Consider the following 27786-nt stretch of genomic DNA (forward strand, 5'->3'; position numbering starts at 1 on the left):
CACCACCAGCGCAACACAGTTCTCTGACTGCCCCCCAAGACGAGATGAGCTACTTTATGTGGACTTCTTAGCGCGTAACACTAATACTAAAAAAAGCTTTTGTTGCATTCAGGCAGAATCAGGCCAGGATACCAGGTACCTCCAGCTTGCACAGTAACAGTAACCCAGCCTGGTGCTGCAGCTTATATCACTGTGAAATGCCAAATCGGAACCCCCTTGGAACATCCCCTATACCACAAGCTGTACTGCACACACACACACACACACACATATGTAACAATTTGATCTTAGCTGAACCACCAGATCTGGTTTCTCAGCACTGTGCAGACACTAATAAGCACTGCAGAGTGAAGCTACAGAGACAGAGACGTGTCAGTAGCAACCTGTATATTTATTACGCTCTTAACAGCTTTTCTCCATGGCCTCAATTTGCAAACTAGGTCACTCCTTGATGTGGAATCTTCTGTGACCTCAATTTGGTGCCTTCTTAGTCAAAGGAAGAGGAGCAAGAGTCCCTGGGATAGCAGCCAAGCAGATATTCACAACTGGAGGCCCAAAGGACTTATGTGGGCTCTTTTATGCTTCTTGAGGATTTTTTTTTATCACCTCTTCTCATCCAAATTACGGTTCTCAGGGAGCACCTCCTCCCATAAGCATCTCTCTCTGTTTCCTTAGAAAGTGAAATGAGGTCTTGTTGCATGCTTCTTTGCCTGTCTCTTATTTCTTGGGGGCACTTACAGCCCATCTTTCTGGTTGAAAATTAAAATACCCAAGGCAGAGAAAACGGGTGGTAAAGTGGGAGAGGAGAGTTGCTCTGGGACTTATTTCAGAGCAGGAATGGTGTTGTCATCAGCTGGGGAAAGAGAATTGGGAGGGGGGAATCAAAGGCTGGGAACATCTTTCCTTTCCTTTGATGTGCTTCCTGCTTCATGCTGATAGTTGAAATGGTTGCATTTTTTTTTGGCAGGGTTGTTAGCATTTCTAATGAAAAGCTAATGGTTGCCTTTCAGCTCTCACTGAAACCTCAATAGGTTTGCTTGGAATTATGCTTGGCCTGGTGCATTGGTGAAAATGCAAAATGTCAGCCAAAGAAGAAGAAGGAGAAGGAGAAGGAGAAGGAGAAGGAGAAGAAACTTATGCAAAAGGAAATAGGTAAAGCAACTATTATTTCTACTGGTGAGCTCCACCCAGAGAACCTGAATAAATTTAAGGAGTCTTTCCAATTTCTCCAGAGAATTCCAAGAGGCCCTTTCTACACGGCTCTAATTCAGGGTTCAGGCGTAAAGTTTTAATAAGAATAGAGTTAGTGCTTAGTTGAACTGACTGTTTAGAGGAGGGATTTTTGGTGGCATTGAAAAGCGACCACTTTCCCATTTTATCATTTCTTGGCAATTTTGCAAAACACTGCCCTCACTTGCCATTTACACTACCTTCACTTGCAATCTCACCCACTCTGTCCCAGGGGCTGGAATAATACAGACTTCCATATCAATATATTATAAATATTATTAAAGAGCTAATTTCCCTTGTATTGAAATGTTGCAGACTTCACAGAGCATGTCCATCGACTTTTGAAGGATGTAAGCAATTCTCTGGGGTTCTTTTCTTTTCTTGTTTTCCCCTAGAACTACACGGAATAAGATTTTATAGGTCCAGAACTGTATTTGGTTTTCTGCTGTAAGATCTTGCCGATTTAACCAGGGGTTTCTTCTCAGGAAGGATATTGGAGAGAATGTTAATAATTAACAGCAGATGGACTACAGGGTTCCCACAGGGTCCAAAGTTCCAGGAGGATTTGATTGGCTGAATTGTTCTTCTAGATGCAGTGTTGATGGGCTGGTTATAATAATCTATAATAATTTACAGAATTTGTGGAGGTGTTTCTCAGGGTACAGAAGGGACTTCTGAACCAGATGCCTGCTACACACCTGTTTGTTTGTTTTTAATGCCACGTAAAAAGCAGAACAATGTTCAGTTATTTAATGGTTTTTAGTACAAGGAACGGGGCCTTTGGGATTTCTGCACCTTCCTGTTCAGGTGGGACAACATTTGCTGTTCCAGCTCAGCAATGAAACATAGGTGAATGGCAGCTAGTTCAGCAAAAGTAAGGTCTCTTCCTGCCCCCCTTCCCCTGCTCTGTCTTGGAGCCTTACAGCAAGCCAGCTCATTGGTCCATCTTCATGTGTTCCCAACCTGGAGTACCTGACAGGCACCATGATGCCTTCAAAGGCTTTCCTTGATGCCCCCAGGTTGAACCATACTCTACAGATTCCCAGCTTTCATTCTTTTCTTTTCTTAAAAAAAAAAAGAGATTTCTAGCATTTTTAGAACCAGCGATGTGAGCCCAAATGTACAGACAGCGTTTTGTGTGAGACACTGGCCTGCTCAACCATTTCAATGTTTTACTTTGGCCCTCCACCCAAAAATATTGCCTCCCACTGGGGGGAAAAAGAAAATCTCTGGAAAAGATTTCTGCAGACACCGTAGCTGAAGATGCCTTCAGCATGCCAAACATGACCCTCCCCCTAACAGGTGTACTGAGATAGATGTATTGATGGTCAGACTTGGTACAAGGTAGCTTTCTAGGCCCCATCATCCTGAGCCTCTGACAATCTCATATTTCATCTCAGCAGCCCCCGAAATAGCTGCGTGGAGCAGCTTCAGCGGAGGCCGTTAACTTTTTATTCTCTTTTCTGTTCTAATCTAATTACCTTTTTGTAATGCTCAGTGGCTGGGCATGATGTTAAACGGGCAATTCCGAGCAAGTCACAGTTAGCGAAGGCTGGAAAATTTCATTTAGGGGAGATCCGTGATTCATTATGATTGTACGGGGAGGGGGCAGATTCGAGACTGACCAATTAATTTGCTCGACTGCTTGGCTCAAAACTGGCCTGGCTACCCTACAGTGAAATGGCGGGTTATGTCTAATAGCTTTTCCCCTCTCGCTGCAGTCTACAAGGCCACCTTCAAAGGAACAACATGAAAGACACCGCAGATACTAAAGGAGAGGGAGGGAGGGAATGGCTGTAACATTTCTAGTATCATCAGACCTCAGTGGGAATTCGGAATCATAAGAACAAAGAAAAAAAACAAGAACACAAGAAAAGCCCTGCTGGATCAGGCCAATGGTCCATCTAGTTCCAGCATCTTGTTCTCACAATGGCCCACCAGATGCCCAAATAGGAAACCTGAAAGCAGGACCTGAGCACAAGAGTCCTCTCTCCTCCTGTGATTTCCACCAACTGGTACAGTGGTACCTTGGTTTACGAACTTAATCCGTTCCAGAAGTCCATTCTTAAACCAAAGAGTTCTTAAACCAAGGCGTGCTTTCCCACAGCAGTGGGGGACTCATTTTACAAATGGAACTCAACAGGAAGCGGAACACGTTCTGCTTCCAAGGCAAAGTTCACAAACCAAAACACCTACTTCCGGGTTTGCAGCATTCTTAATCCAAGTTGTTCATAAACTAAGCTGTTCTTAAACCAAGGTACCACTGTATTCAGAAGCATTATTGCTTATGACATGTATTCAGAGGCAGAGCAGAGCCATCCGGGCGGGCAGCCACCCATAGCCCTCTCCTCCATGAATTTGTCTAACACTCTTAAAAACCATCTAGGCTGGTGGCCATTGCTTCTTCCTGCAGGAGTGAGTTCCATATTTTAACTATGTGCTGCATGGAGGAGCACGAATCTGTCCTCAATCTTCTGACACTCAGCTTCCTTGGATGTCCACAAGTTGTAGTGTTGCTACCCACTTTCTCCATACCATGCATCATTTTACAAATTCCGATCATGTCCCCTCTTACTCTCCTTTACTCTAAACTAAGCTTCCAAGCCTTGCCGCTCCACTTTGACCAAGCCAGAACATCAGCACATCTGCCACAGAATATACCTTTAGAGGAGGACTGTGCCCTAAGCAGTAGCAAACGGGACAAATGGAGATCACATGAATGGATCTGTACCACCATGGTGCCCACTACTGAAAAAGAACCCACAGTGGTGAAGACACCACCCCCACATAGCTGTCAACTTTCAGATTTGAAAATAAGGGACCAGCAGCCTCACCTGTCCCGGGGACAGTCTACAGGATATCTAACAATCTGGGATAGCAGCGGGAAGCAGCGGGAAATGGCGCTGGAATAAGGGAATTTCCCGCAAAAAAAGGGAATGTTGTGACAGCTATGCACCCCCAGCACAACCTTTGCATCACCACACACACATTCACTGATACTCATGTAACCCTATGGTGGCCACACCCTGTGTGTCTCATTGACACTGGCTGCCATGACCCCATTACTGCCGTTCCCCAGGCAGGTCTTCAAACCTTGTGCTGCACACAAGGGCTGTTTTGTATGAACCCAAGTGATGATCATAGAATCGTAGAATTGTATATTTGGAAGGGACCCCAAGTGCCATCCAGTCCAACCCCCTACAATGCAGCAATCACAGCTGAAGAATCCCTGAGAGCTGGCCATCCAAACTCTCCTTAAAAATCTTGGTTTTTAAGTGACCACCACCTTCCAAGCTCTGACCGCCAGCAAATTCTTCCCAATCTTTAGCTGGGATCTCATTTCTTGCCATTTGAATCCATTGGTTGGGGTCCTCCCCTCCAGAGCAGCCAGAAACAAGCTCGTCCCACCTTCCATGTGAAAGTCCTTCAGATATGTGAAGGTGATTATCAGAAGGGTGAGGGCACACAACACAGCCCCCTGGGTAGGATGCCTGCAGAGAACACTCACAGCCTTGCTGTGAGAAGACCCACCTAAGTTGGGTTTCCTGGTAGATGCAGCTGATGATGCAGAGGTAGAGCCTAGATTTGTGTGTGTGTGTGGTTTCCCTGCCTGGCCTCCTGCCTTCATGATGCCCTGCTACCTGACAGTCATGGACCATTCATTCCAACCCTTGGAAATTCATGGCTGTCTGAACCCAACTCATCCAACACCCAAATCCCTCTGCATAGACCTGATTTATTGACTGAGTCAGGTGGACAGCCATCCTATATGCCCACCCAAATTGTCACTGCGTATGTGTGGATACACCCCCGCCCCACCAGGTCGATACAGTGCTAGTCTGAGGTCCAGGGTGGAAGTCTTGTTAGAATAAAGTTATAAACTCAAACAAAAAAGCAGCCAGTCCCTGGTGAGGGCCTCCACCTGGCTTAGCCCTCCAAGGCCTGGGGCAAGTGTACCCAACTGCCCCCCCCCAATCCCTGCACATGCCTGCAACCCACCTCACTAGGATCTCCTACATCCAGTTCCTTTTGTCTTCAAATGGATATACTGTGTGGTGAGGCAGAATAAATTGCAATGAGCTTTTATTTTTAGAATGAAACCAGTTTCTCCAGAAGTGCTTTTCATGAGCAAAAAATAAAAATACACAGTAGGTTGAGATTGTGTTTGGGAGCGGGAAAGGACTTGGTTTCCATGGATTCTAGAATAAAATGTCATTCGTACACAGCCTGCGATTCCTTTCCTCTGAAATGATGCTCTTGAAGGCACATAAGGAATGGGAGGCGGCAAAAGCGGACTGTGGGTGGGTGAGAAGGGTGTATCGCTGGGTAATGGAACCACTGGAAGACCAGAGAAGTTCTCCCACTTCTCTCAATGCTTCAGAGGCTTTAGGCAAGTTAACCCCTTGCATATGCGCCTTCCCCTACTTTGCTGTGCTGTAAATCACAGCACGCAAAAACAGAATAGTTTTCTCACCTTGCCTAAGAAACCTTGCCTCAATTTTCTGTCTCTGGTTCACCACGAGACCGAGACACCTGAACAACTATCATTATGGATGGAAAAATGAGTCTGAAGATAAAGTTCAATGGTTGGTTGGTTGGTTTTGTGGGTGGGGTAAACTTTGTACCCCCTAAACTCCAGTTTTGCTCCAAATGTCCTACTAGATGATGCTGTGAACCACCCTGAGATCTATGGATGAAGGGGGAATACAAATTAATTAATCTCTAAAAGAAGCTGAATTATTTGTGGAAGGAAGGGCGAATTTTGGAAGATGATTTTGCAAAACAAAACAAAACAAAAACCAATGCTCCCCCCTTCTCTGACTCACCCCCCTTCCTCTCCATCCATCTAATTCAAGGACTGAGGACCTGTAGTCCTCCAGATTTTGCTGTACTACAGCCCTCATCACCCCTGAACATGGACTACGTTGGTTATCCAACAGGAGTTCCTCAACATCCTCCCACCATCCCTGCTTGACCATGTGCTTTTGAGATGCCTGTACAATATTGTTACCCATCCTAAGCTTCAAATAAAAAGGCATGTGTGTGTTCTGTTACAGAAGTGGCAAAACACCAGACCCTCTCCTTGTTTCTTCACCAGACATTTTTTGTAACTAAATGTTTAGGAATCCTGACTTGTAATCAATTATTACAAAACAATCTGAAGCAATAACATCAGGTAAGGAAATGAAAGCAACTCATTACAATAATTTAAATTCATCTGAAACATGCTTAATGTTAGTTGTTCCAATGCCACCTCTGCATGCAAGCAATTTCAGCCCTGCTGTGATAAGCGCCTTGCGTAACTGCGATAATCTAAAACAGATTAAAAACAAAGGTTCAATAGATTAATGTAGCAGCAAATGTTTGGCGTTTGCAGAGCAAAAGTCGTGCTCGCTTTCCCTCTTTTTCTTTTTCTGCGTAAACTAGCAAGGCATTTTAATTAAAAGCATCGGGGAGCTCCCTTCGATCACAGCAGGGGTGCGATTGGAAAGTGTGGGAGGGATTTCACTGGGCGGACAGATTGGTGATTTGGGAATAAAAATGGCGGAAGAGAAGGTACGTACCAGGAAATGGACACATGGCGTCTGCCCTGACCCCAGGAAATAAAACAGACTTCGGCTGGTCAACAGGAGATTTCAAACCATTTCTCAGACACAAAGGCCACAGGGATTAGATGCCGATCGGAGGAGGAGGGTCTGCAGCAAGCAGAAAAATCGACTGGCACGTGGCAATGTGTAACACACAGCAAGTAAATCTAGCTACGTCTGCAGCCCAAAATCAGCCTTTTCTTTTCATATTTTGAGTGGGGACAATAATTTCAAAACGATGCTTTGGATGGTTGTATTGGCTTCTGCGGGTGTTCCAAGAGGAAAGTGGAGGGGTTTTTTTTGAAGGTGTGGGGGAAACCCCATCCCAGATTAAAACAAACAAAATGCCCAGTCAGTATTGGTATCCCAACATGGGACCTGAGTGGATGCTATATCACCCATGTTGAAGGATAAAAGGTAAAGGGACCCCTGACCATTAGGTCCAGTCACAGATGACTCTGGGGTTGTGGCGCTCATCTCGCTTTATTGGCTGAGGGAGCCGGCGTTTGTCCATAGACAGCTTCCGGGTCATGTGGACAACATGACTAAGCCACTTCTGGCGAACCAGAGCAGTGCACAGAAATGCTGTTTACCTTCCCACCTATTTATCTACTTGCACTTTGACGTGCTTTTGAACTGCTAGGTTGGCAGGAGCATGGACCAAACAACGGGAGCTCACTCCATTGTGGGGCTTCGAACCGCCGACCTTCTGATCAGCACTGTGGTTTAGACCCTCTATTCCCTCTGTTGAAGGATACAGAGGCTCTAATAGCCATATTAATAACCATATAGGGCTATTAATGGCAACTGAAGCCTCAGTCCCTACACTGAGATGTCTCAGGTAAAGGGGAAAGAGTCATATTTGTATCTTACGTTGTGGTTTTGTGCTTTTCCAATGAGCTTTGCAGACACAGTCATAGGCTGTTTAAGATGTCTGCTTGATACCAGGCCAATGGCTTTTGGCCATGCAAAAAACTGGAAAGTTGTACCCTCTGATTTCCTCTGTAAAAAAATTGCAAGACCGGCAATTTTGCCAAATCTGAAAGAATCGAGCAGAGACCAATAATTCCCAACAAAGCACCACCTTTAGGCAAAAATCATATCCCCCCCCCCCCGCTTTTTTAAAGATAGAAATAAACCACAATGAACCCTTTCCAGCCAATGCACACCTGCCAGGGAAGAATACAGAAAGAGGAGCATAAAAATGGAAAGGCACCTGTAGGAAACGGTTCTCCACAGTTCACAGGTACAACAGGAAAACACAGACACATAGGTACGCCCTTCAGCCCCACCTCCCCAAAACTGCCACACTATGGCTCCCCACGCATTGGTTGGCTGGGGCTCGTATTCCAGCATCACAAAGACAGGCACACAATGAAATGGTTGAAAAATCCTTGCCAATCTTCTGCCCACCAGAAAGCCCACATCTTGGCACTTCAGCTAGTGTCCGCGACACCCATACAGATTTCTCAAGAGTACCCCCCCATAGATTGCAACTAATCCCCCCCCCCCAATTCCTGGGGACCTTGCAGAATCTGAGTGGTGTCCCCTTTCCCTATTTAAGTTCAGTTCTAAATTTGGACCAAAAGGGATGAAGCAGTGGTGTGGAGATTTCTCAGAATCTTAATTGGGTTTAGTAGATGAAGTTCAAGCATGCTTCAAGTATGCAGCAAATGTTTGGTTGGAAATCTTTGCACTGATCATCAGCAAGACTCTTCTAAAGCCAGACTTTTTGGGGGCCAAGTTGCCTCTCACTCTTAAGCCAAATAAAATGATCGTAGCGTCGTTGGATGTATGCAAATTGTGTTGGGACGTGTGGGATACTACAATATCTGTGGACAGGCAGGCAAGGTTGAACTTAAAATTGCCTTTGTGACATAGCCATCAGTTCCCAATAATCAGGTTACATCCATAATATCAAGTTCTGGATGAAGTGGGCATTTTTTGCCGGGGAAGTAAGATGATTGAGAATTTTTTCCTATGTGAAATGGGAGTCGGCCATGGAAGCATGGCAACAGCATGACAAAGGTAGCATGCAGATTGGGCAAAAAAAATCAAGGAGTGGCTGAACAGCACAGGATCATGTTTGCTGGCTATGGCCTGAGTGGGATGGTCAAAGGGAATCAAAAAGATATATAGAGAACATATAGAGTCTGGGTGGGTTTCAGTTCCATCAAGCAAGAATTCGATGAGTGGGATAGGACACACAACTTGGCAAAATTAAGTTGTCCAAGGGAGGCTTCCAGAGGAGCAAGGGCAACACTCATCTGCCTGGAGTCCTCCAGATGTTGATCACCCCCTGAGCTTAAGTCTAACAACATTCGGGTGGAATTGGGTTGGAAGGGTGCTTTATATCTATATATTGGGGTGGGGAACCTGTGGTCCTCCAGATGTTGTAGGATGTAGGTCCCTTTCAGCCCCAAAAACATGGCCAATGTTCAGAGATTGTGGGGATTATAGCCCACCAACATCAGGGTGTGGGTGTGTGCAGGTTAGCCACTTGTGGTCTAGATATTTGCAATTCTTAGAAAGTGCTCATAAGTGTTGATATAAGAATTGAACAGGAGTTGCATTCCTGCCCCCCAAACTTGCTTTTGGTAGTAGCATCAACAACAATGGCATGGGACTGCCTTCCCCAGCCTAGGACCCTCCAAATGCTTGGACTACAATTCCCATCATCCCAGACCATTGGCTGTGCTAGCTGGGACTGGTGGGAGCTGGAGTCCACCCACTTCTGTAAACGCCAAGATGGGGAAGGCTGAGTTTATGCCTCTCCTAGCAATCATCCATGTCTCCTGTGGGAGGGAGGGAGGGGATTCACAATGGATAGTCATGATTCCAGTGTCACACACACACACACACACACACAAACATTGACAAAACCCTCAGAGTTGCATGCAATTGGCCCCTAAGCTACTGAGAGTATATTTCATCATGGCTGCTTTGCTGGTCATTCAATCAGATGCACTCAACAGTTTCCAGGCTTCTGAGAAAATGCTTAACATTTCACACTTATGGGGCAGTATTCAACCAAGTCCTACACAGATTCAGTGAACCTAAATTACCCATGTCTATTAACTTCAGTGAGTCTACTCCGAGCAGGATTAGTGTTGAATACTACGCTAGGTGTCTATCTTGCCCTCCCATATTCAGTGTGATGAAATCTCAAGCTGGACAAAAGAATCCCCATCCCACATTCTCACATTAACCACAATGCTTGCAAAACTTCAGTGCACATTACGTAGAACCTGTAGAACAAATATTGTGTGGGGGAGACAGAGGAGGGGTTGTGGGTGTGTGGGTGTATTTGTGTGTGTGTTGGGTTGTCCCAGAGATCCTTTTCAAACTGAGAAAAAGATTGTTGCAGAACGTCCTGCAAACAGGACTATTTCAGACAATAAATTTTGATGTCAAGTTGGAGGAACACACCACAAAGTGATTCCCCCACCCCTCAGACTTCAAATTGAAAAATTATCTTATTATAGTTTCTCCAGGTTTTTTGTTCCCCTTCTCACCCTATCATAGAGGTTGGAATGTAGAGAAGTGGTTTAATAGATAAGGAGTGAATAGTGACTACCATCGCTTGACGCTTACTCAGAAAACTAGTCACCAAAGGGTTGTCAGCTGTTTGGATTCATCCTGAGTTACACTGAATGGAACATGAAGCTGGGAAGAGAGATCTATGATCAGCTTTCTGGATCAGTCCTGGGACAGACTAACGTAGGGCAACACTTCCTGGCAGACTATGACACACAGATTGGTTGCCTCTCTGTTTTACAATGGGGGGCATTGGGCTGTTGTCACATCTAATGCAGACACACATTGAAATCTTTGCTCTAGTGTTGAGAATTTCAACATGTACCTGGCTCAGGGCATATAGGATAAAACTGCTGTTCAGGGTGTACATACAGGATTAGCCAGTGTGGTGCCCTCCAGAAGTTGCTGGAAACCACCTCCCATCACCCCCCTTGACCATTAGCCATGCTGGCTGGAAGTGTTTGGAGTCCCTGCCTCTCAGCCTAATCTAATTCATGGGGACTACATGCACCACCTTGAGGTCCTTGGAAGAAAGGTGGGACACAAATGCAATAGTTAAATAATAACTATTGTGCCTCCTCCTCCCTGCTGAGTTCTGTAAAGGCAACACTCAGACTTAGAAGGAGGGAAATGTCGGCTGGATGCAGTTAAGAAGGCAGGTGGTGAATGGCTGAGGGTAAGATGGGGTTGGTGGGGCAGTGCCCCATTCTCCTTAATGGGTCAACCTCTACTGGTTGAAGTCCAGCAAAAACTGGAGGGCTCCACATTGGCTACCACTGGTGTACACAGAGATGGGTGTGGTCCTTTTCAGTCAAGGTACGGGTATAAACATATAGGGGAAACATTCAATTCTATATGGACCCCTGCTTTTGCCAGCTTTTCTAAGTTTCCCTCCAGAGGGGAATGGGACGATGTGGAAGGAGGCACTTAACGGTTTTACCTTACTTGTGCTTGTGGGGGAGAGACAGACAGACAGAAAGAAAGAAAGAAAGAGAGACTCTATTTTGCTCATGATGTCAACCACCAAATCCAATATCCACTAAATGCAAATGGATGAGTCCGAACAAGCTTCTGCTTCCTTACCTATTTCCATTGAAGGATGTTTTATAATCCCCTGGGGGAAGTATTGTCTCCTCCGCGTAGACCGGCACTGGCGTCCTCACACATTCATGGGAACACTGTAGCGTCTCGTTGTAGGCCGTGAATATATCCAGGTTGCTAGGGACTCTGGCTGGGGTGAAGTCCGTCAGATTCTGACAACTCTCTTCCTGCTGGTTGATTTTACGCTGGTGGCTGTTCCTCCTCGTGTTCCCACTCTGGGCACAACTGCAGGTGGAAGAGAAGAGATATTGAAAAAAAAGGAATGGGGTGGTCTGCCAGGAATGCGGCTTGGACACATTTTACCACATCGTAACAACTAAGCTTCAAGGGATGCGGGTGGCGCTGTGCGTTAAACCACAGAGCCTAGGGCTTGCCGATCAATGGTTCAAATCCCCATGACGGGGTGAGTTCCCATTGCTCGGTCCCTGCTCCTGCCAACCTAGCAGTTTGAAAGTACGAAGTGCAAGTAAATAAATAAATACTGCTCCTGCAGGAAGGTAAACGGCATTTCCGTGCGCTGCTCTAGTTTGCCAGAAGCGGCTTAGTCATGCTGGCCACATGACCCAGAAGCTGTACGCCAGCTCCCTTGGCCAGTATAGCAAGATGAGCGCTGCAACCCCAGAGTCGTCTGCAACTGGACCTAATGGTCAGGGGTCCCTTTACCTTTAACAACTAAGGTATTATATTCAAAAGAGTAAGCAGTGCTCCATGTTTGGGTAGGCAAAAAAAGGACCATTTGCAATGTGACTCTCAATGAGACTTTGCAAAAAGCACCATAATTTTTCATATATATATATATATATATATATATATATATATATATATATATATATGAAAATATATATATATATATATATCGCCCATGGGACTATGCATTGTGATGGCCACCACCTTGGAGGCACTAATGCTTATGAGTATCAGTTTCTGGAAACCAGAGGGAGGGTTTTACTCAGGCTTGGGTCCAGCTTGCAGGTTTCCCACAAGTATCTGGAAGGTCACTGCGAGAAAAAGATGCTCCAGAGGGTAGGACACGAATCAATGGATTCAAATTACTACAAAATAAGTTCCAACTAAACATTAGGAAGAACTTATTGATTGTAAGAGATGTTTGACAGAGGAATGGACTCCCTTTCTTGTGGTTAGAGCGGTTCAACAGTGGAACCTTTTCTCTCGGAAGGTGGTGAACTCTCCTACATTGGATATTTTTTAAGCAGAGGTTGGGTGGCCATCTGACAGGGATTCTTTAGTTGAGATTCATTCTATTACTAGGCGACCATTGGCCTGATCCAGAATGTTTTCCTTATGTTCTCATAAGGAATTACTTTTGTCACATGTTCAGTAAAGGAGACCCTCAGAACACCAGACCATTTGACTGAAAGGCAAACTCCCTTTAAAGTTGTCAAGGGAGTTCAGGACCTAGTCCGTCAACTGGCTCCTCCAATTAGAACCATAACAGTGTAGAGGTGGGAGGGACTCTAGGGGTCATCCCCTCCAATCCACTGCAACGCAGGAATCAAATCTCCAGACAGCCATAATGTCTAATAAGTGACCTTGGGCCAGTCATAATGCACTACTGTACGTTTGTTGAAGGAAAGGGTGGATTAAAAACAAAATCTAAATAAATAAGGAAGAAAGATACCAGTTATGAAAGAACAGCAACTTGGATTCCTGAGAGAGAAAACTCTATTATCTCCTGCTAATTATACCTGCAATTTCAAATTTAATTATTATCCTCCAGTATCTGAGCAACGTTGGCCTCTACCAAGTGATCAGGTTTCAGAACTATTTTTTGTGTGTATGTATTTATCTAGCATAATCACATTTGAATTTTAAATGGAGGCCTTAATAAGGAAGGGGGAAATCACAGGCCTGAAGTGCGCAGGGAAGAAAGCACCGTGGATTTGGTATTCACCAGGATCTTTCAGCATGCAGGATACATCTTGCCACTCATGATAAACTCAAAGTCTGCCCCTTTTTAAAAAACTTGGGGGGCAATTAACTCCCCTTTGTTATTATTCATTATGCTTTTACCCTGACTTGCTTGGCATTGCATTTCACTCTTCCTGTTTTCTGGTTTAAGTGGGAAAATATCTAAAAATTTGGAAAAATCTAAAATTACTTCCACAGCATACACCAAAGTTTGATTTCTTTCACTTATCTCCCTGCACCATGCTAGTGAAGCATCCCTAAAATAGTGTCAAAAAGCAGTCATTGTGTTTGTGCATATACACAGGGATGGGCTTTCCTGAAAATTTAAATGTGAATTAAATAATAATATTTTTGCATACATTTGAGTCACATTGTATACTGGGGTTACATTCCAAGGATGGTGCACATATAAAAAAAATTGCATGCAGCCCAAATTACCCTTTTCTGGCTGGCAGGTGTGGGGAAGCCCCATGGGGAGAGCTTTTTCGGTGTCTTTACTGCTTCCCCTCACTCCTCCACCTGTGAGCGAATGGTAGAAGGGAGGAGGAGGAGGGAGGGAAGCAGAGAGAAGAAGGCAGACATGTCCCAAAAGAGCCAAAGAAAAAGGCTGGGATGGCTCCTGGAATGGAGTTGCAAAAGAGTTTGCATAGTAGAAATTGCATAAGTTCAATGCGCGCTAGATGTGACTCGACTGTACTGCTTTATTGTCAAAAGTGGTTTACAAGTATAAAACCAATTACTACAATAAACGAGCAAGCAAATAAACAAATTTAAATCCCCAATAAAACATGGATTTCCCCCCATTTTCTGTCTCACTCCTTGATTTGGCCAAGAAGAGAATTGTTGTTACTAGCTTTGCTAAAACGGCAAACAATTATTGCACGTTATCCACACTAATATATGCATTATCATTCCTAATATTATAGCACATTTTTATATACACACCCACTCGCCAGATTTTCTAAGATAAACAACGAGTAAACAGATGCACAAAACAAACAATGCTAATTACTTTGCACAAATACCTCTGTGTATCCATAGCTGTAAAATCATGTTGCAGAATTAAAGTGACTTATGGGACTTAATCGCTTAATATATAGATATAAATATAGATATAGTTGCATATAATGTTGCATGTAATGTTCCATAAAATTGGATACATTACATAATCAGATACTACATAAAACCAGTTCCCGGTCAAACTGAAGCTTCTAACTACATTCAGCTGACCTACTACATTCCAAGCACTGATTCTTAGAAAATTATACCGTATTCCACTCTCCCTCCACGATGCTTGCGCAGGGTGTGTGGAAATGGTTTTCCCTCTCCACATTTTATCCTCCTAATACTCCTGCAAGGTAGATTGTTGTCGTTTAGTCGTGTCCGACTCTTCATGACTCCATGGACCAGAGCACGCCAGGCACTTCTGTCTTCCACTGCCTCCCACAGTTTGGTCAAACTCATGCTGGTAGCTTCGAAAACACTGTCCAACCATCTCGTCCTCTGTCGTCCCCTTCTCCTTGTGCCCTCCATCTTTCCCAACATCAGGGTCTTTTCCAGGGAGTCTTCTCTTCTCATGAGGTGGCCAAAGTACTGGAGCCTCAGCTTCACGATCTGTCCTTCCAGTGAACACTCAGGGCTGATTTCCTTAAGAAGGGAGAGGTTTGATCTTCTTGCAGTCTATGGGACTCTCAAGAGTCTCCTCTAACACCCTAATTCAAAAGCATCAATTCTTTGGCTATCAGCCTTCTTTATGGTCCAGCTCTCACTTCCATACATCACTACTGGGAAAACCATAGCTTTAACTATACAGACCTTTGTTGGCAAGGTGATGTCTCTTCTTTTTAGCAAGGTAGATTATTATGAGCTATTTGGTGGCAGCCCATCCTGCATGAGTAGCCTTCCACTCTTGCAGTGCTTCTTACCCTTCCTGTTTTCTCCCCCATCCAAAATCTTCTCCAAACAGATATCCAAACTTCTGGTGCTGAATTTGAGATTGTAGGCAGGAGGCTGCATGGGAAAGGACAGCAGTCCCTCCAAGTCTCCCTATTTTCCAAGGATGTCCTTGATTTAGTGAAGCCGTCCCGGTTTCTGAATTGTTTTATTGTGTTTTTATATAGATTGGAAGCTGCCCAGAGTGGCTGGGGCAACCCAGTAGGATGCGTGGGGCATAAATAGTAAAATTATCATTATGGAATGGGATGTCCCTATTTTCATCAGAGAAATGCCGGAGGGCATGGGAGAGGAGTGGGGAGTTACACTTTGCAAGCAGGGGTCTGTTGCATGAGCAGAATCACAGCATTGGATATGAGTCATGGTGACTGACCCAAGTTAGCTTCATGGCTGAGAAGGATTTGAACTGTAGAATCACAAAACTGTAGAGTTGGGCTGAAGTCCAAAGGTCATCGAGCCCAACCCTCTGTGATACAGGAATCACAGCTAAGGAATCCCTGACAGATGGCCACCCAAACAATGAAGGAGAGTCCACCACCTTTCAAGAGAGAACATCCCACTGGTGAACAGCTTTCACCACCAGAAAGTTCTTCCCAATGTTTAATTGGGATCACCTTTGTTGTAATTCGAATCCAATAGTTCGGGTTCTACCCTCTGAAGCAGCAGCAAACAAGCTTGCTCCATCCTGCATATGGTAGCCCTTCAGTTATGTGCAGATGGCTCTCATATCACCTTTCAGTCTTCTCTTCTCCAGGCTAAACATCCCCTTCTCCTTCAACCATTCCTCATAAGGCTTGGTTTCCAGGCCCTTGTTCATCTTGGTTGCCCTCCTCTGCACACCTTCCAGCTTGTTCATCTTCTTCTTAAACTGTGGGGCCCAAAATTCAGGCCTCAGGGAACTTATATGTGGCAATGCTCTAGGAACACAAAGTGATGTTTTAATTTAGTTGGTTGGTTGTTTTTTTCCTGCTGCTGCTTTCCTTATAACATCCAAGTAGGATTTGAGCTCACAGATGCCTGTGATTTGGAAGATGGTTTTGGGGAAAACGCTGGCATGTTTCACCCCGGGAATTCTCCTTAATCCCTTTTGACAAGCCCAATGGGGGCAGATAGGGCAATGGAGAGCGATCTTCCTGGATGATTTTCCCAATTTACTTGCAGTCTCTTCATCTGATTCAGCCCCCATCACTTGAGCTGAGTGTCAGAACAACCGGGACAAATTATGCCACGGAATGCCACAGGTTTGAAGCTATTAGGGAACATATTTTTCAAGCAGGGAAGAGGCCTGGGAGCAGCCTTCGAGAGAAGGAAAGCTGCACAACCGTCTAACTCCTTTCTTTCTCCCAGAGGTGCATCACATTATGAGAGTGAGTAAGGCTGACCTCAAAGTAGGTCAGATTGACTAGGAAAATAGGTAACGGCAGCAGTGCCTGGAGCTAAGACGTAACCCATTTTACTATATGCATAGTGGATGTCAGAGAAGAAAGGCCTGCAAATGAGGCTGGATGAAAACAAAAAAGCTTGGAGATGTGAGGCATGTAAAACAATCTAGTCCTTGCAAGGCATTTAGGTGGAGGGGGGCTCTCCGCTTGAGTGTGGTCATTTCCATTAATTGATTGGGGAAATGCATAAATAAATAATTTTTTAAAAAAACTGGGTACATGTTCCCTGAACTCATTGGAAGCTCAGAGGAGACTGAATCCTGCAAAAGAAAGATGGGGCAATTGCAAAAGAAATATAGGGCAAAGCAGGGAGAGGGAGGATAATCTGTCCTTGGAGGATGCTTCCCCCTGTGTCTCTGCATGAGTCAGAGCTCTGGTCTTGCTTCTTCCCAAACAGGAAATGAGTCATTCTGCCTCCAGCATTGAATCAGGCACATATGGATATTTTGCTCCACCCCAGTGAGGAGGTGCCATAAAAAAGATTGCTCTTATGGAAGTAAGATTGACACACACCTTGTTCCTGACACAGGGTGTTGCCCTTTCAATCTCTAGCTGCTGTAGCTCCTCCATGGGTCCCTTTGCCCATCTGCGTTCCTGTCATTTGCCATCCTCCCTCATATTTTTGTAATGATGAACAAGCCTCCTGGTGCAGCAGGGCTTTTGCTAGCGCTCCAAGACAAGGCCAGCTGTGTTACTATGTCTGCTTTGCCCAAAATAATAGACATCATAGGACTGTAGAGTTGGAAGAGGCCACAAGGCAAATTTTTTTTGCGGGGGGGGAGAGGATTAGCTAATCTAACACCCTGCAAGGTGGGAATCACAGCTAAGGAATCCCTGACAGATGTCCACCCAAACTCTGTTTAAAAACCTCCAATAAAGGAGGAGGAGGAGAAGGAGGAGAAGGAGGAGGAGTTTGGACTTGATATCCCACCTTTCACTCCCCTTAAGGAGTCTCAAAGCGGCTAACAATCTCCTTTCCCTTCCTCCCCCACAACAAACACTCTGCGAGGTGACTGAGGCTGAGAGACTTCAGAGAAGTGTGTCTAGCCCAAGGTCACCCAGCAGCTGCATGTGGAGGAATGGGGAAGCGAACCCGGTTCACCAGATTACGAGTCCACTTCTCCTAACCACTACACCACACTGGCTCCCAGCTGGTGGTGAAGGAGAGTTCACCACCTTTCCACTGCTAAACAGCTCTTACTATCAGAAAGTTATTGCTAACGCACATACAAACAGCCACCTCACCACCACAAACACCCACCCTTCCTCCCCACTCATGCATGGCGGTAGGGAGAGTCCATTCTTCCCACCACACTTCCCAGCATATCAGCTCTGGGAACAGTGGTCAAGGAGGAGGCATGCAGTGGGTTCTCAGTGTTTTAGTCTATAACAATCTCCCCATCAGCTGCTCTGCCCAGTTAATTGGCACTGAGGACAGCTGAGGAACATTCCCATCTGAGCACTTCAGCCAATCATCTGGGCAGTGGGGAGTGTAGAATGGGTCGTGGGGGTCCCTGAAGTCAGTCAAGGGCTGCACGAGGTCTACATCCTTCAGATTGCCCATATGGGTCTTCAGGAAATCAAATCAAAGGGAAGAACATGTTCTGACCACCCAAAGAGAGGAGGAGTCCACCCCACAATTCCATGCAGGTTGATGCTGAAGGGTGGTCAAAGACTAGGAGACTTGGAAGAAAATCAATGACTTAGCAGAGAAATAATAAAAAAACCATGGTCTGGTCCAGATTTTTGCATTGTCTCTTAAGAAAATCAGATGGGCCTGCTGGATCAGGTGAATGGCCCATCTAGTCCAGCATCCTGTTCTCACAGTGGCCAATCAGAGGCCTATAGGAAGCGCACCATCATGACCCAAGCACAAAAGCACTCTCCCCACCCTCATTTTCCTGCAACTGCAATACAGAAGCAATACAGAAACTGTGTAGCCCAGTATCCTCAGCTGCTACACAGTTCCCTCCTTTCAGCCCACATACAGGCCAAACTCATGTGGTGGAAGATCCTTACCAATTTTTTAAGACGAGCGTCGTTATCAGAGCAGCAATGACCATGATGAGGGAGACGGTGATGGTGATAATCTGATGGACGGCCAGACCTGTAGAGGAAATAAAAATAAAGGGAGAATGGAGATGTATACTGGAAGCAAAAGAAATCTTGAATATGCAGTGAGTGAACCAACCCTCCCCTCTACAAGCACCTAGACCCGAGTGGGATGGGATGTCCAAGCTTCTGCTTGGGCCAACAACAGTGGAGGCTGGTCCATAGTGGTGACACCAGCCTGTCTGTCCTCATGAAAATGGGGCATTTTAAAGGTGGGAGAGGTTGGTTTTTGTCTATTGTTTTATTTCATAATGATAATTTTTTATCTTATTATTCTAAGTTCTTTTCTACCCTTCATCCTAAGGTCCCAGGGTGGGTTAAAACAATTCAAAATACATCATTGAAGTATAATTTTTTACTTATTTATTTATCTAACATTCTTATCCTGCCTTTCTCCCAAGCTGGGATTCAAGATGGCTTCCACCATTTATTTTCTGCTGCTAATGAGGAACAGCCAAAGGAGCTGGGTATGTCTAGCCTGGAGAAATGAAGACTGGTAGATGATATGAAAGCGCTCTTCAGATATCTAAAGGGCCGTGCCATGGAAGATGGAGAAAGCTTCTTTTCTGCTGCTGCTGCAGTGCAGGATCTGAACCAATGGAATAATTAAAAAAATGAAATCACAGCTAAGCATTAAGAATAACTTTCTGGCAGTAAGAGCTGTTTGACAATGGAATAGAAGGCCTTTGGAGGGTGCTGGGCTCTTCTTCATGAGAGGTATTTAAACAGGGGTTGGATAGCCATCTGCCTTGAGCTGTGATTCCTGCAATGCTGTCGGCTGGACTGGATGACACTTGGGGTCCATTTGAATTCTGCTGGTCTATGATTCTATTTTAAAACATCATTATAAAATGCAAAAATTATATACAGTGGTACTCAGCATCATCTGCAACTTCGTTTCCAAATGTGTGTCTGAACAGGAGGGTCATAGCCTGCCAGTCGAAGGAAAAGCAAAGAAGACTTAATTCTAGTTTTAGTTTGATCCTGAGCCCCCAAGTGTTTCTTTGCGGAATAAACACAGCATCTGTGCTTCTGTTTGTAATGGACCCTGTGAGTTCAAACCCTGCATCCAGCCTTGCTAGGGCATGGGGGTTGTAGGTGTGCTGCCTATGGGGCCCTAGACCTTGTCCTCTACAAATTGTTCCAAGAGGGATTCTTCATAGATGAGTATAGACAGAGGGTCCCATGTTGTTGTTGTTTAGTTGTTTAGTCATGTCTGACTCTTTGTGACCCTATAGACCAGAGCACTCCAGGCACTCCTGTCTTCCACTGCCTCCCGCAGTTTGGTCAAACTCATATATTTTTAAAAAACCTATTAATTCATAGCTATACAAAAATACAAACCCATCACAACGTATCTTTTTTATAATATTCTAAGATAAAATGGCCGCTTAGTCTAAAAAAGAATAAAGTCAAAAAGAAGAAAAGACAAGGAAGGAAGGAAGGAAGGAAGGAAGGAAGGAAGGAAGGAAGGAAGGAAGGAAGGAAGGAAGGAAGGAAGGAAGGAAGGAAGGAAGGAAAGAAAGAAAGAAAGAAAGAAAGAAAGAAAGAAAGAAAGAAAGAAAGAAAGAAAGAAAGAAAGAAAGAAAGAAAGAAAGAAAGAAAGAAAGAAAGAAAGAAAGAAAGAAAACCCTCCTTTGGCAGTGCTTCCCAGACTTGATTCCCCCACAGTTCGTAAGAAGGAGAAATCCAAAAGAGGGTTAGCTCAGAGGAAGCAGGTATCACACTTCGCAGCTTCAAACCAGTCACCCTCTGCAGCTGATGGCTGTTGTGACATGCCTTAACTTCCGAGGATATTTCCTGTGCCATTCAGGCAGAGAAGTGTCATAATAGAGAGCAGCTATTTTGCTACTTGTGTCTTTCTTTGTCTTGCCGCAGAGGGCCACCGTCGGCAAGAGTCATTCATGTTGATTAACTCCTCTCTGGGCCATCAGCGATACTATATGATCAGCTTAACACAGACAATTGGAGCAATCTCAGTCCCAGAGAGCACTAGAGCATTGCCCAATCTTCTGCTGCTTAGGTTTTCGGGTAGAAGCTAGCCATTTCAGTTGGATCAAATTGTTACCCACCCCTCAAAAATCTATTCCTCTTCACTGCCATTATTTCCTCTCTCTTTTTCAGATGATACTTATTTTATTTATTGACTGCATTTATATACCAACCCATTTCTCCAAGGAGCTCAAGGTGACATACATGGTTCTCCCCACCCCTCATTTAATTCCCACAACAACCCTGTGAGGTAGGTTAGGCTGAGAGGCAGTGAGTGGCCCCCAAGGTCAACCAGTGAGCTTCATGGCTGAGTGGAGATTTGAACCCTGGTCTCTCCTGGTTCTAGCCCAATGCACTGCAACACTCAAAAATAAGACAGCTGCAAGCTGTCCTCTCTCAAGTTCAAACTCGGGACCTTCAGATTATGAGACTGATGCACTGCCTCCTGTGCACAACTTTTATGGATGCTTCTCATGCCTTCTTGCTTTAGTCACATTGATAGTTCCACCCACTTGGCTATCACAACACTGTATAGTCAGCTGGAGTTGCCTGCATTATGACATACTGAAGGCAAGTGAGGGCAATGGTTTAGGGTAATTGAGGGCCATGGTGGGTGATGTCAATCTCAGTATACCACCTTTTTTTCTTGCAATGTGTGCTGGGAAAAAGTCACTGAAGAAGGGAAGTGTTGTTTGCAACTGATGGAAATTTTCTTTCGGTTGTAACTGATAGCTCCCTGTCCTGTTACACAGGTGCAGCAGAGACTGAAAGGAAGGGTCAGCAGCAGTGATCAATTGTAAGAAGCCCACAATCAGGACCCAAGTGCAAGAGCACTCCAGGATACCTGAAGTAGCATCTCCACCCCCATCGTTCTGCCCAGACACTGAGGTCCATCTCCGAGGGCCTTTGGGCAGTTCCCTCACTGCGAGAAGTCAAGTTACAGGGAACCAGGCAGAGGGCCTTCTCAGTAGTGGCACCCGCCCTATGGAATGCCCTCCCACCAAATGTCAAAGAGAACAACAACTAGCAGACTTTTAGAAGACATCTGAAGGCAGCCCTGTTTAGGGAAGCTTTTAATGTTTAACAGACCACTGTATTTTAATATTTTGTTGGAAGCCGTGCAGAGTGGCTGGGGAAACCCAGCCAGATGGGTGGGGTATAAATAATAATAATAATAATATATTAGTATTAGTATTAGTATTAGTATTAGTATTAGTATTATCCCTTTCTGTGGTTTCCAGCAACTGATTATCAGAAGTATACAGCCTCCAGCCAAAGTATCATCACCATGACTAGTAGCCACTGATAGCCTTTACATCCTTGAATTAGTCTAATGACTTTCTCTAATAACCATTTGTCTAAACGATGATTTGTCTAAATGACTCAGGCCCCAAATACCCAAGAGACCTCCTTCCCCACAGAGCCTCCCAAGTGCTAAGATTGGAGGGGGGCCCTCTTGGTAGCTCTTCAACCATCAGAAGCTCAGGGTGATGATGGCTCAGGAGAGGTATGTCTGGCACCTTTGTAAATCAGCTTTCAGCAAATGCTGAAGATGCACCTGAGATGGATATCTCTAGGACCCTTGGGAGGTGGTGGACTATCATTCACAGAAAGTTTCTAAACAGAGGTTGGATAGCCATCTTTCAAAGCTCCTTTAGCTGTGATGCCTGTATTACAAGGGTGTTGGATTTTATGACCCTTGTGATCCCTTCCAACTCCATGATTCTGTGACCCACCTTATTTCTTTTAATTTTCAATTTTGTAACTGTTTTTAATATGGTATAATATTGTGTTTTTATATCCGTGCTGTGTTTTAATTGCTGTGACCTGCCCTGGGATCTTAGGGTGAAGGGTGGATGATAAATTGTAACAAGAAGAGGAAGAAGAGGAAGAACCATAGAATTGCCCGGATAGCTCAGTCAGTTGATCACATGACACATAATCTCAAAGTTGTGAGTTCAAGCCCCACATTGGGCAAAAGATTCTTGCATTGCAGGAAGTGGATTAGATGTCCCTTGTGAACTATAATTCTATGATATGATACCTAATAATAAGTTCCCAACAGCCCTGGCAATGACTAATACCTACACCACCTAGGCAATTGGGTGATGTTGGTAGTAGTAGCTGAGATCCCTGCAAATGCCAGCAAGCAGAGATGCCTCTTAGGAAGCACCATGGTCCCTTCTGCCAAGACGCATCACAAGTATCAATCAAAGGCTCAGAGATGCGGATGCTGGCAATCTCATATAATAAAAGCCAAGGTCACCTTTGTTAGCGTGAGTCACTGAGATGACTGCTGCCAAGCTGTTTGGGTAATGATAGCTGCAATGGACTCTTTATTTTCTTGCTCTCCTTCAAGTTGTTTTGTTAGGTCGGGTAGTCTAGAGGAATAACAGGCGACTCAGACATGTACAGAACATAACACTGCTAGAAATGGGGCTCCAGAGAAGGTAACTACAGTCAGGGGCTACGAGAGCAGAACCGCTGACCACCAGAGAATTTGCCAAGGCCATCAGAGCTCCCTAGCTATCAGGGAAGAAAATAATAATAATTTTTTGGGGGGGAGTAGTACCGGCATTTTCAAAGGGGTTGCTAGGACTTTTCAGTACAAAATTCAGTATTTTCAGCAAAAAGTTCTGGATTCGGAGCTCTGATCCAGATTAGGGAACATTTCAGTTCTCTCAGTTTTTCATCTCTACAGCCTTAAATTTACTTCTTCATATTTCTGCAGCTATTTGTGAAAATTATTTTTTTTAAAAAAATCCTCCTGAAAATTCATTGGCTTTTCGATGCAAATTTCTCCTAATGAACAGATTTATTTTTTTTTGCCTGAATTTTGTTTTGACAAACTGGCAGATTTTTGCAAGTGGTATAGTGCATTTTGAAAGTTGTTTTTCACAAATACAGTGGTACCTAGGGTTACAGACACTTCAGGTTACAGACGCTTCAGGTTACAGACTCCGCTAACCCAGAAATAGTACCTCGGGTTAAGAACTTTGCTTCAGGGTGAGAACAGAAATTGTGTGGCGGCAGTGGGATGCCCCATTATCTAAAGTGGTGCTTCAGGTTAAGAACAGTTATAGGTAAGAATGGACCTCCAGAACGAATTAAGTTCTTAACCCAAGGTACCACTGTATCGCCATTGGTAGGCATGCTTTCCCCTAATATATGCATTTTTTCAGACATTATTTGGTTGGAACATGGCATTGCAAAATTAAGATACATGCAGGTTTTGAAGGATGCCTGTGTTTCAGTTCTCATGCTGTTTTGGAAAGTGCAAAGTTGATAAAATTACCTTTCGATGCAAACTGGATAGCTCAGAAGCAGAGGCAGTAATGCTTCTGAATACCAGTATCTGGAAGCCACAGGAGGGGAAGAGTGCTCTTGTGCTTGAATCCTGCTTGCAGACTTCCCAACACAGAGTGGCCACTGTGAGAACAGGATGCTAGACTTCTTATGCCCTTATGGGATGTGCTCTTAGTCATGACACCACTCCCTGAGCCCACAAAGTTACCACAATTTTTTATATTGTTATGATGATTTAGTGATAGTTCCTTTTTTAAAGTTCTTTAAAAACTTGGTTGTAAATCACCTAGAACAGGCACTTCCAAATCCCAAGAAACTGCAATCTACTCCCAGTATAAAAACACTGTTGCTGAGCTTTCTTTAGGGGGGAGAAAGCCTATATTTTTTGGGGGGGGGGAGTTGTTGAGCTTTTTCTAGGGGGGGGGATCACTCACCTACAGCATCACTACTGTAAACAACCAGACTGCAGTAACAGAAGTCGCCACCACAAATAGAAAAAAATTAACGCCCATTTGACGCAACACTGAAACATGGAGAAAGTGCCGGGGGGGGGGGAGCAGAGCCTTTCAATGCTTTTCTTTTCTTTTATAGCAATCGCTGTTGGGCATCCCTGACCTAGAGATTGCCCTATATAAAGCAACTATATAACTAGCACTAATACAAAATTCTACTCAGAGCAGAATCATGTAAATAAATGGAATTCACTAACATGCCCGGTAACATTCACTAACATTCTGTCATTCTATGATTCTATGAACATGTCCATTAATTTCAATTCTTCTACTCCAGTTTGAACTTGGTTGGATAGAATTCAACATCATCATCATCATCAACAACAACAACAGCACTTCCATAAACAGGAGCAGCATACCAGATGCCGTGGGCAAGCAAAAGTGATGACTTCCGTATCCATATTCTACTTGTGAACTTCCTAGACACTTCTGCTGCCCACTGTTGAGAGCAGGTTACTAGGACTGAATGACAAGATGTCCCACTATCAAATATTATTGTTGATCTCTCATCAACATTTTGATAGCCTTTCCTCTCTTCCTCTCCCTTCTGGAAACACATACATTAATCTATTTTTTACAGCAGCACACTTTGCCTTTTTATCGCTTTAATTGAACATAATGCCAGGCGCAGCCAGCCAGATCAGCAACTGTCCATAAAATCCTCTATTTGTTTCCAAAGCTGAGGGAGGAATGACACGTTCCATCTCAGCCTCATGCCTTTAAAGTCTGACAGCTGCCTATGCCAGTCTCAGCCAGGAGGGAACAATTTGCAAGATTGGAGTTTTGAGCAAAAGGAGAGTGTTTAACTCTATCCTCCGCAACTCCCTCCAGCCCTATATTTACATTGCAAATCCCTTCTGGGTGGAAAACATTTGGAAGGTGGAGAGTAGGATTTGCAGAAGGGGTAATGGCAGACAGGAGAAGGGTCTCTCCACTGCAAATTGCACGCTCCGTGCTCAGTTTTCTCAGATGGTTTTAAAAGCACAAAGCAGAAATCAAAGGTGTGGTTTTGCACTACTACAGGGCACAGGGACTCCCAACTCCCATCAGCTCTTGCCAGCATGGCGATTGGTCAGGGAATGATGGGTAATGTAGTCCAAAAAAATGTAGTCCATCTGGTAGTCCAACATGCGGAGGACCACAAGCTGAGCACCTTACCAGTAGTAGTTAAGTAAAGGTAAAGGGGCCCCTGACCGTTAGGTCCAGTCGTGGCCGACTCTGGGGTTGCAGCGCTCATCTCAATTCATTGGGCGAGGGAGCCGGCGTACAGCTTCCGGATCATTTGACCAGCATGACTAAGCCGCTTCTGGTGAACCAGAGCAGCACACGGAAACGTCGTTTACCTTCCTGCCAGAGTAGTACCTATTTATCAACTTGCACTTTGACATGCTTTTGAACTGCTAGGTTGGCAGGAGCAGGGACCGAGCAATGGGAGCTCACCCCATTGTGGGGATTTGAACCACCGACCTTCTGATCAGCAAGCCCTAGGCTCTGTGGTTTAACCCACAGCACCACCCGCATCCCTTCTACCAGTAGTAGTTACTCTCCTGAAATAGACATCTGGTTGGCCATTGTGAGAACAGGATGTTGGGCTAGATAAGCCTTTGGCCAGATCCAGCAGAGCTCTTCTAGTATTCCTAAGGGTTCATTTTGGGAGAAAGAGCTTATAATGGCAGTGAGGGGCTGCTCACACTACGGAAAAGCCCTGCTGGATCAGGCAGAATGATTCTTTAGTCTAGCATCCTGTTCTCTCAGTGGCCAACCAGATGCCTCTTCTGGGAAGCCCACAAGCAAGACCCAAATACAAGAGCACCCTCCCCTCCAGTAATTGGGATTCAGAAGCATTGCTGCCTCCTCCCCCTAAGCCATCAGTTGTGTTGATGGCCTCAGTGACATATTCACAGCAGTGAAAGTCTGGCTGGTGTCACTCATTCTCCCCTGAATGCCTCTAGAAGGGATAGTAGAAGGGATAGCATTACCCTCTTCTCCCTTCCAGAACTACTGAAGGAGTCAAAACTGCAGCCCCTCTGCATCAGATACTGAATTGGGAGATGGGTTTGTGGTTTGCCCTCATAATATGGCCTTAAAATCAGTACGAGAAAGAACAGAGGTGGCTGGGGGAGGGGGTGATGTGTTTGCAAACCATTTCCTGCACTGGCTCTCAGTGGAGTACAGGGTCAGGTTTAAGGTGCTGGTTTTGACCTTTAAAGCCCTATGCGGCCTAGGACCCATGTACCTATGGGACCACCTCTCCTGGTATGCCCCGCAGAGGACCTTATGGTCCACAAATAACAACACTTTGGAGGTCCTGAGCCTCAAGGAGGTTAGATTGGTTTTAACTAGGGCCAGGGCCTTTTCAGCACTGGCCCCAACATGGTGGAATGCTCTGTCACAAGAGACTAGGGCCCTGCGGGACTTGACATCTTTCCGCAGGGCCTGTAAGACAGAGCTGTTCCGCCTGGCCTCTGGTTTGGACTTGGTCTGACTCTTATGTTTCCCTCCCTTTATGGTTTTGATCTATGGGCTACTTTTAAAATGAGGCTGCATTTTAAATTGCATTTTAACCTGTATTTTAAATTGGTTTCCCCCCCCCCATTATGTTTTTACTGTAATTTTATTGGTGTTGGCTGCCCTGAGCCCAGCTCTGGCCAGGGAGGGTGGGGCATAAATAAAATTTATTATTAGAAGAAGAAGAAACCATAAGGCAGCTCTAGAGAATGCAAATGTGTGTCTTTTCAGAGAAGGTGTGCAGTTCTGGAAGACATGGAAATGCAGCTTGGCCATTTTGCCATGAGGGCTGGCTTGGGTATCCTGATAGCTTTGCTCAGCCTCCATGCTTGGAGGAAGTAACGCTTCTGAATACCAGGTGCTAGAAATAGCAGGAGGGGAGAGGGCTCTTGTGCTTGAATCCTGCTTCTAGGTTACCCATATGGTTGGCCACTGTGAGAACAGGATGCTGGACTAAATGGGTCATTGGCCTGATCCAGCAGGCTCTTCTTATGCTCTTTCATGGCCATGCCTTCGGCTGCTTGGGATAATTGTTGCTTTAATGCTCTCCCTTTGATGAGATATGGCATTTGCCGC

General features: G+C 44.9%; 1 protein-coding gene across 4 annotated transcripts in view; it reads right to left on the bottom strand.

Annotated features, from left to right (window-relative positions):
- The window catches only part of AJAP1 (adherens junctions associated protein 1), a 121701-nt gene that overhangs the window by 9127 nt on the left and 84788 nt on the right, over positions 1–27786 (bottom strand). For 2 of the 4 annotated variants that reach the window (XR_014171315.1, XR_014171316.1), the window contains exons 3-5: positions 18800–18887; positions 11439–11681; positions 6795–6926 (exon numbers count right to left, since the gene is read on the bottom strand). Coding sequence is in view for 2 of the 4 variants with exons in the window: in XM_081923768.1 (XP_081779894.1) it covers positions 11439–11681; positions 18800–18887 (331 nt within the window). In the remaining 2 variants the exon portion in view is untranslated. The remainder of the gene's footprint in view (positions 1–6794; positions 6927–11438; positions 11682–18799; positions 18888–27786) is intronic. The other 2 variants (XM_081923768.1, XM_081923769.1) reach the window with 1 other exon arrangement.

The sequence above is a fragment of the Podarcis melisellensis genome (assembly GCF_964234715.1).
Source record: "Podarcis melisellensis genome assembly, chromosome: 8".
Classification (NCBI taxonomy): Eukaryota; Metazoa; Chordata; class Lepidosauria; order Squamata; family Lacertidae; genus Podarcis; species Podarcis melisellensis.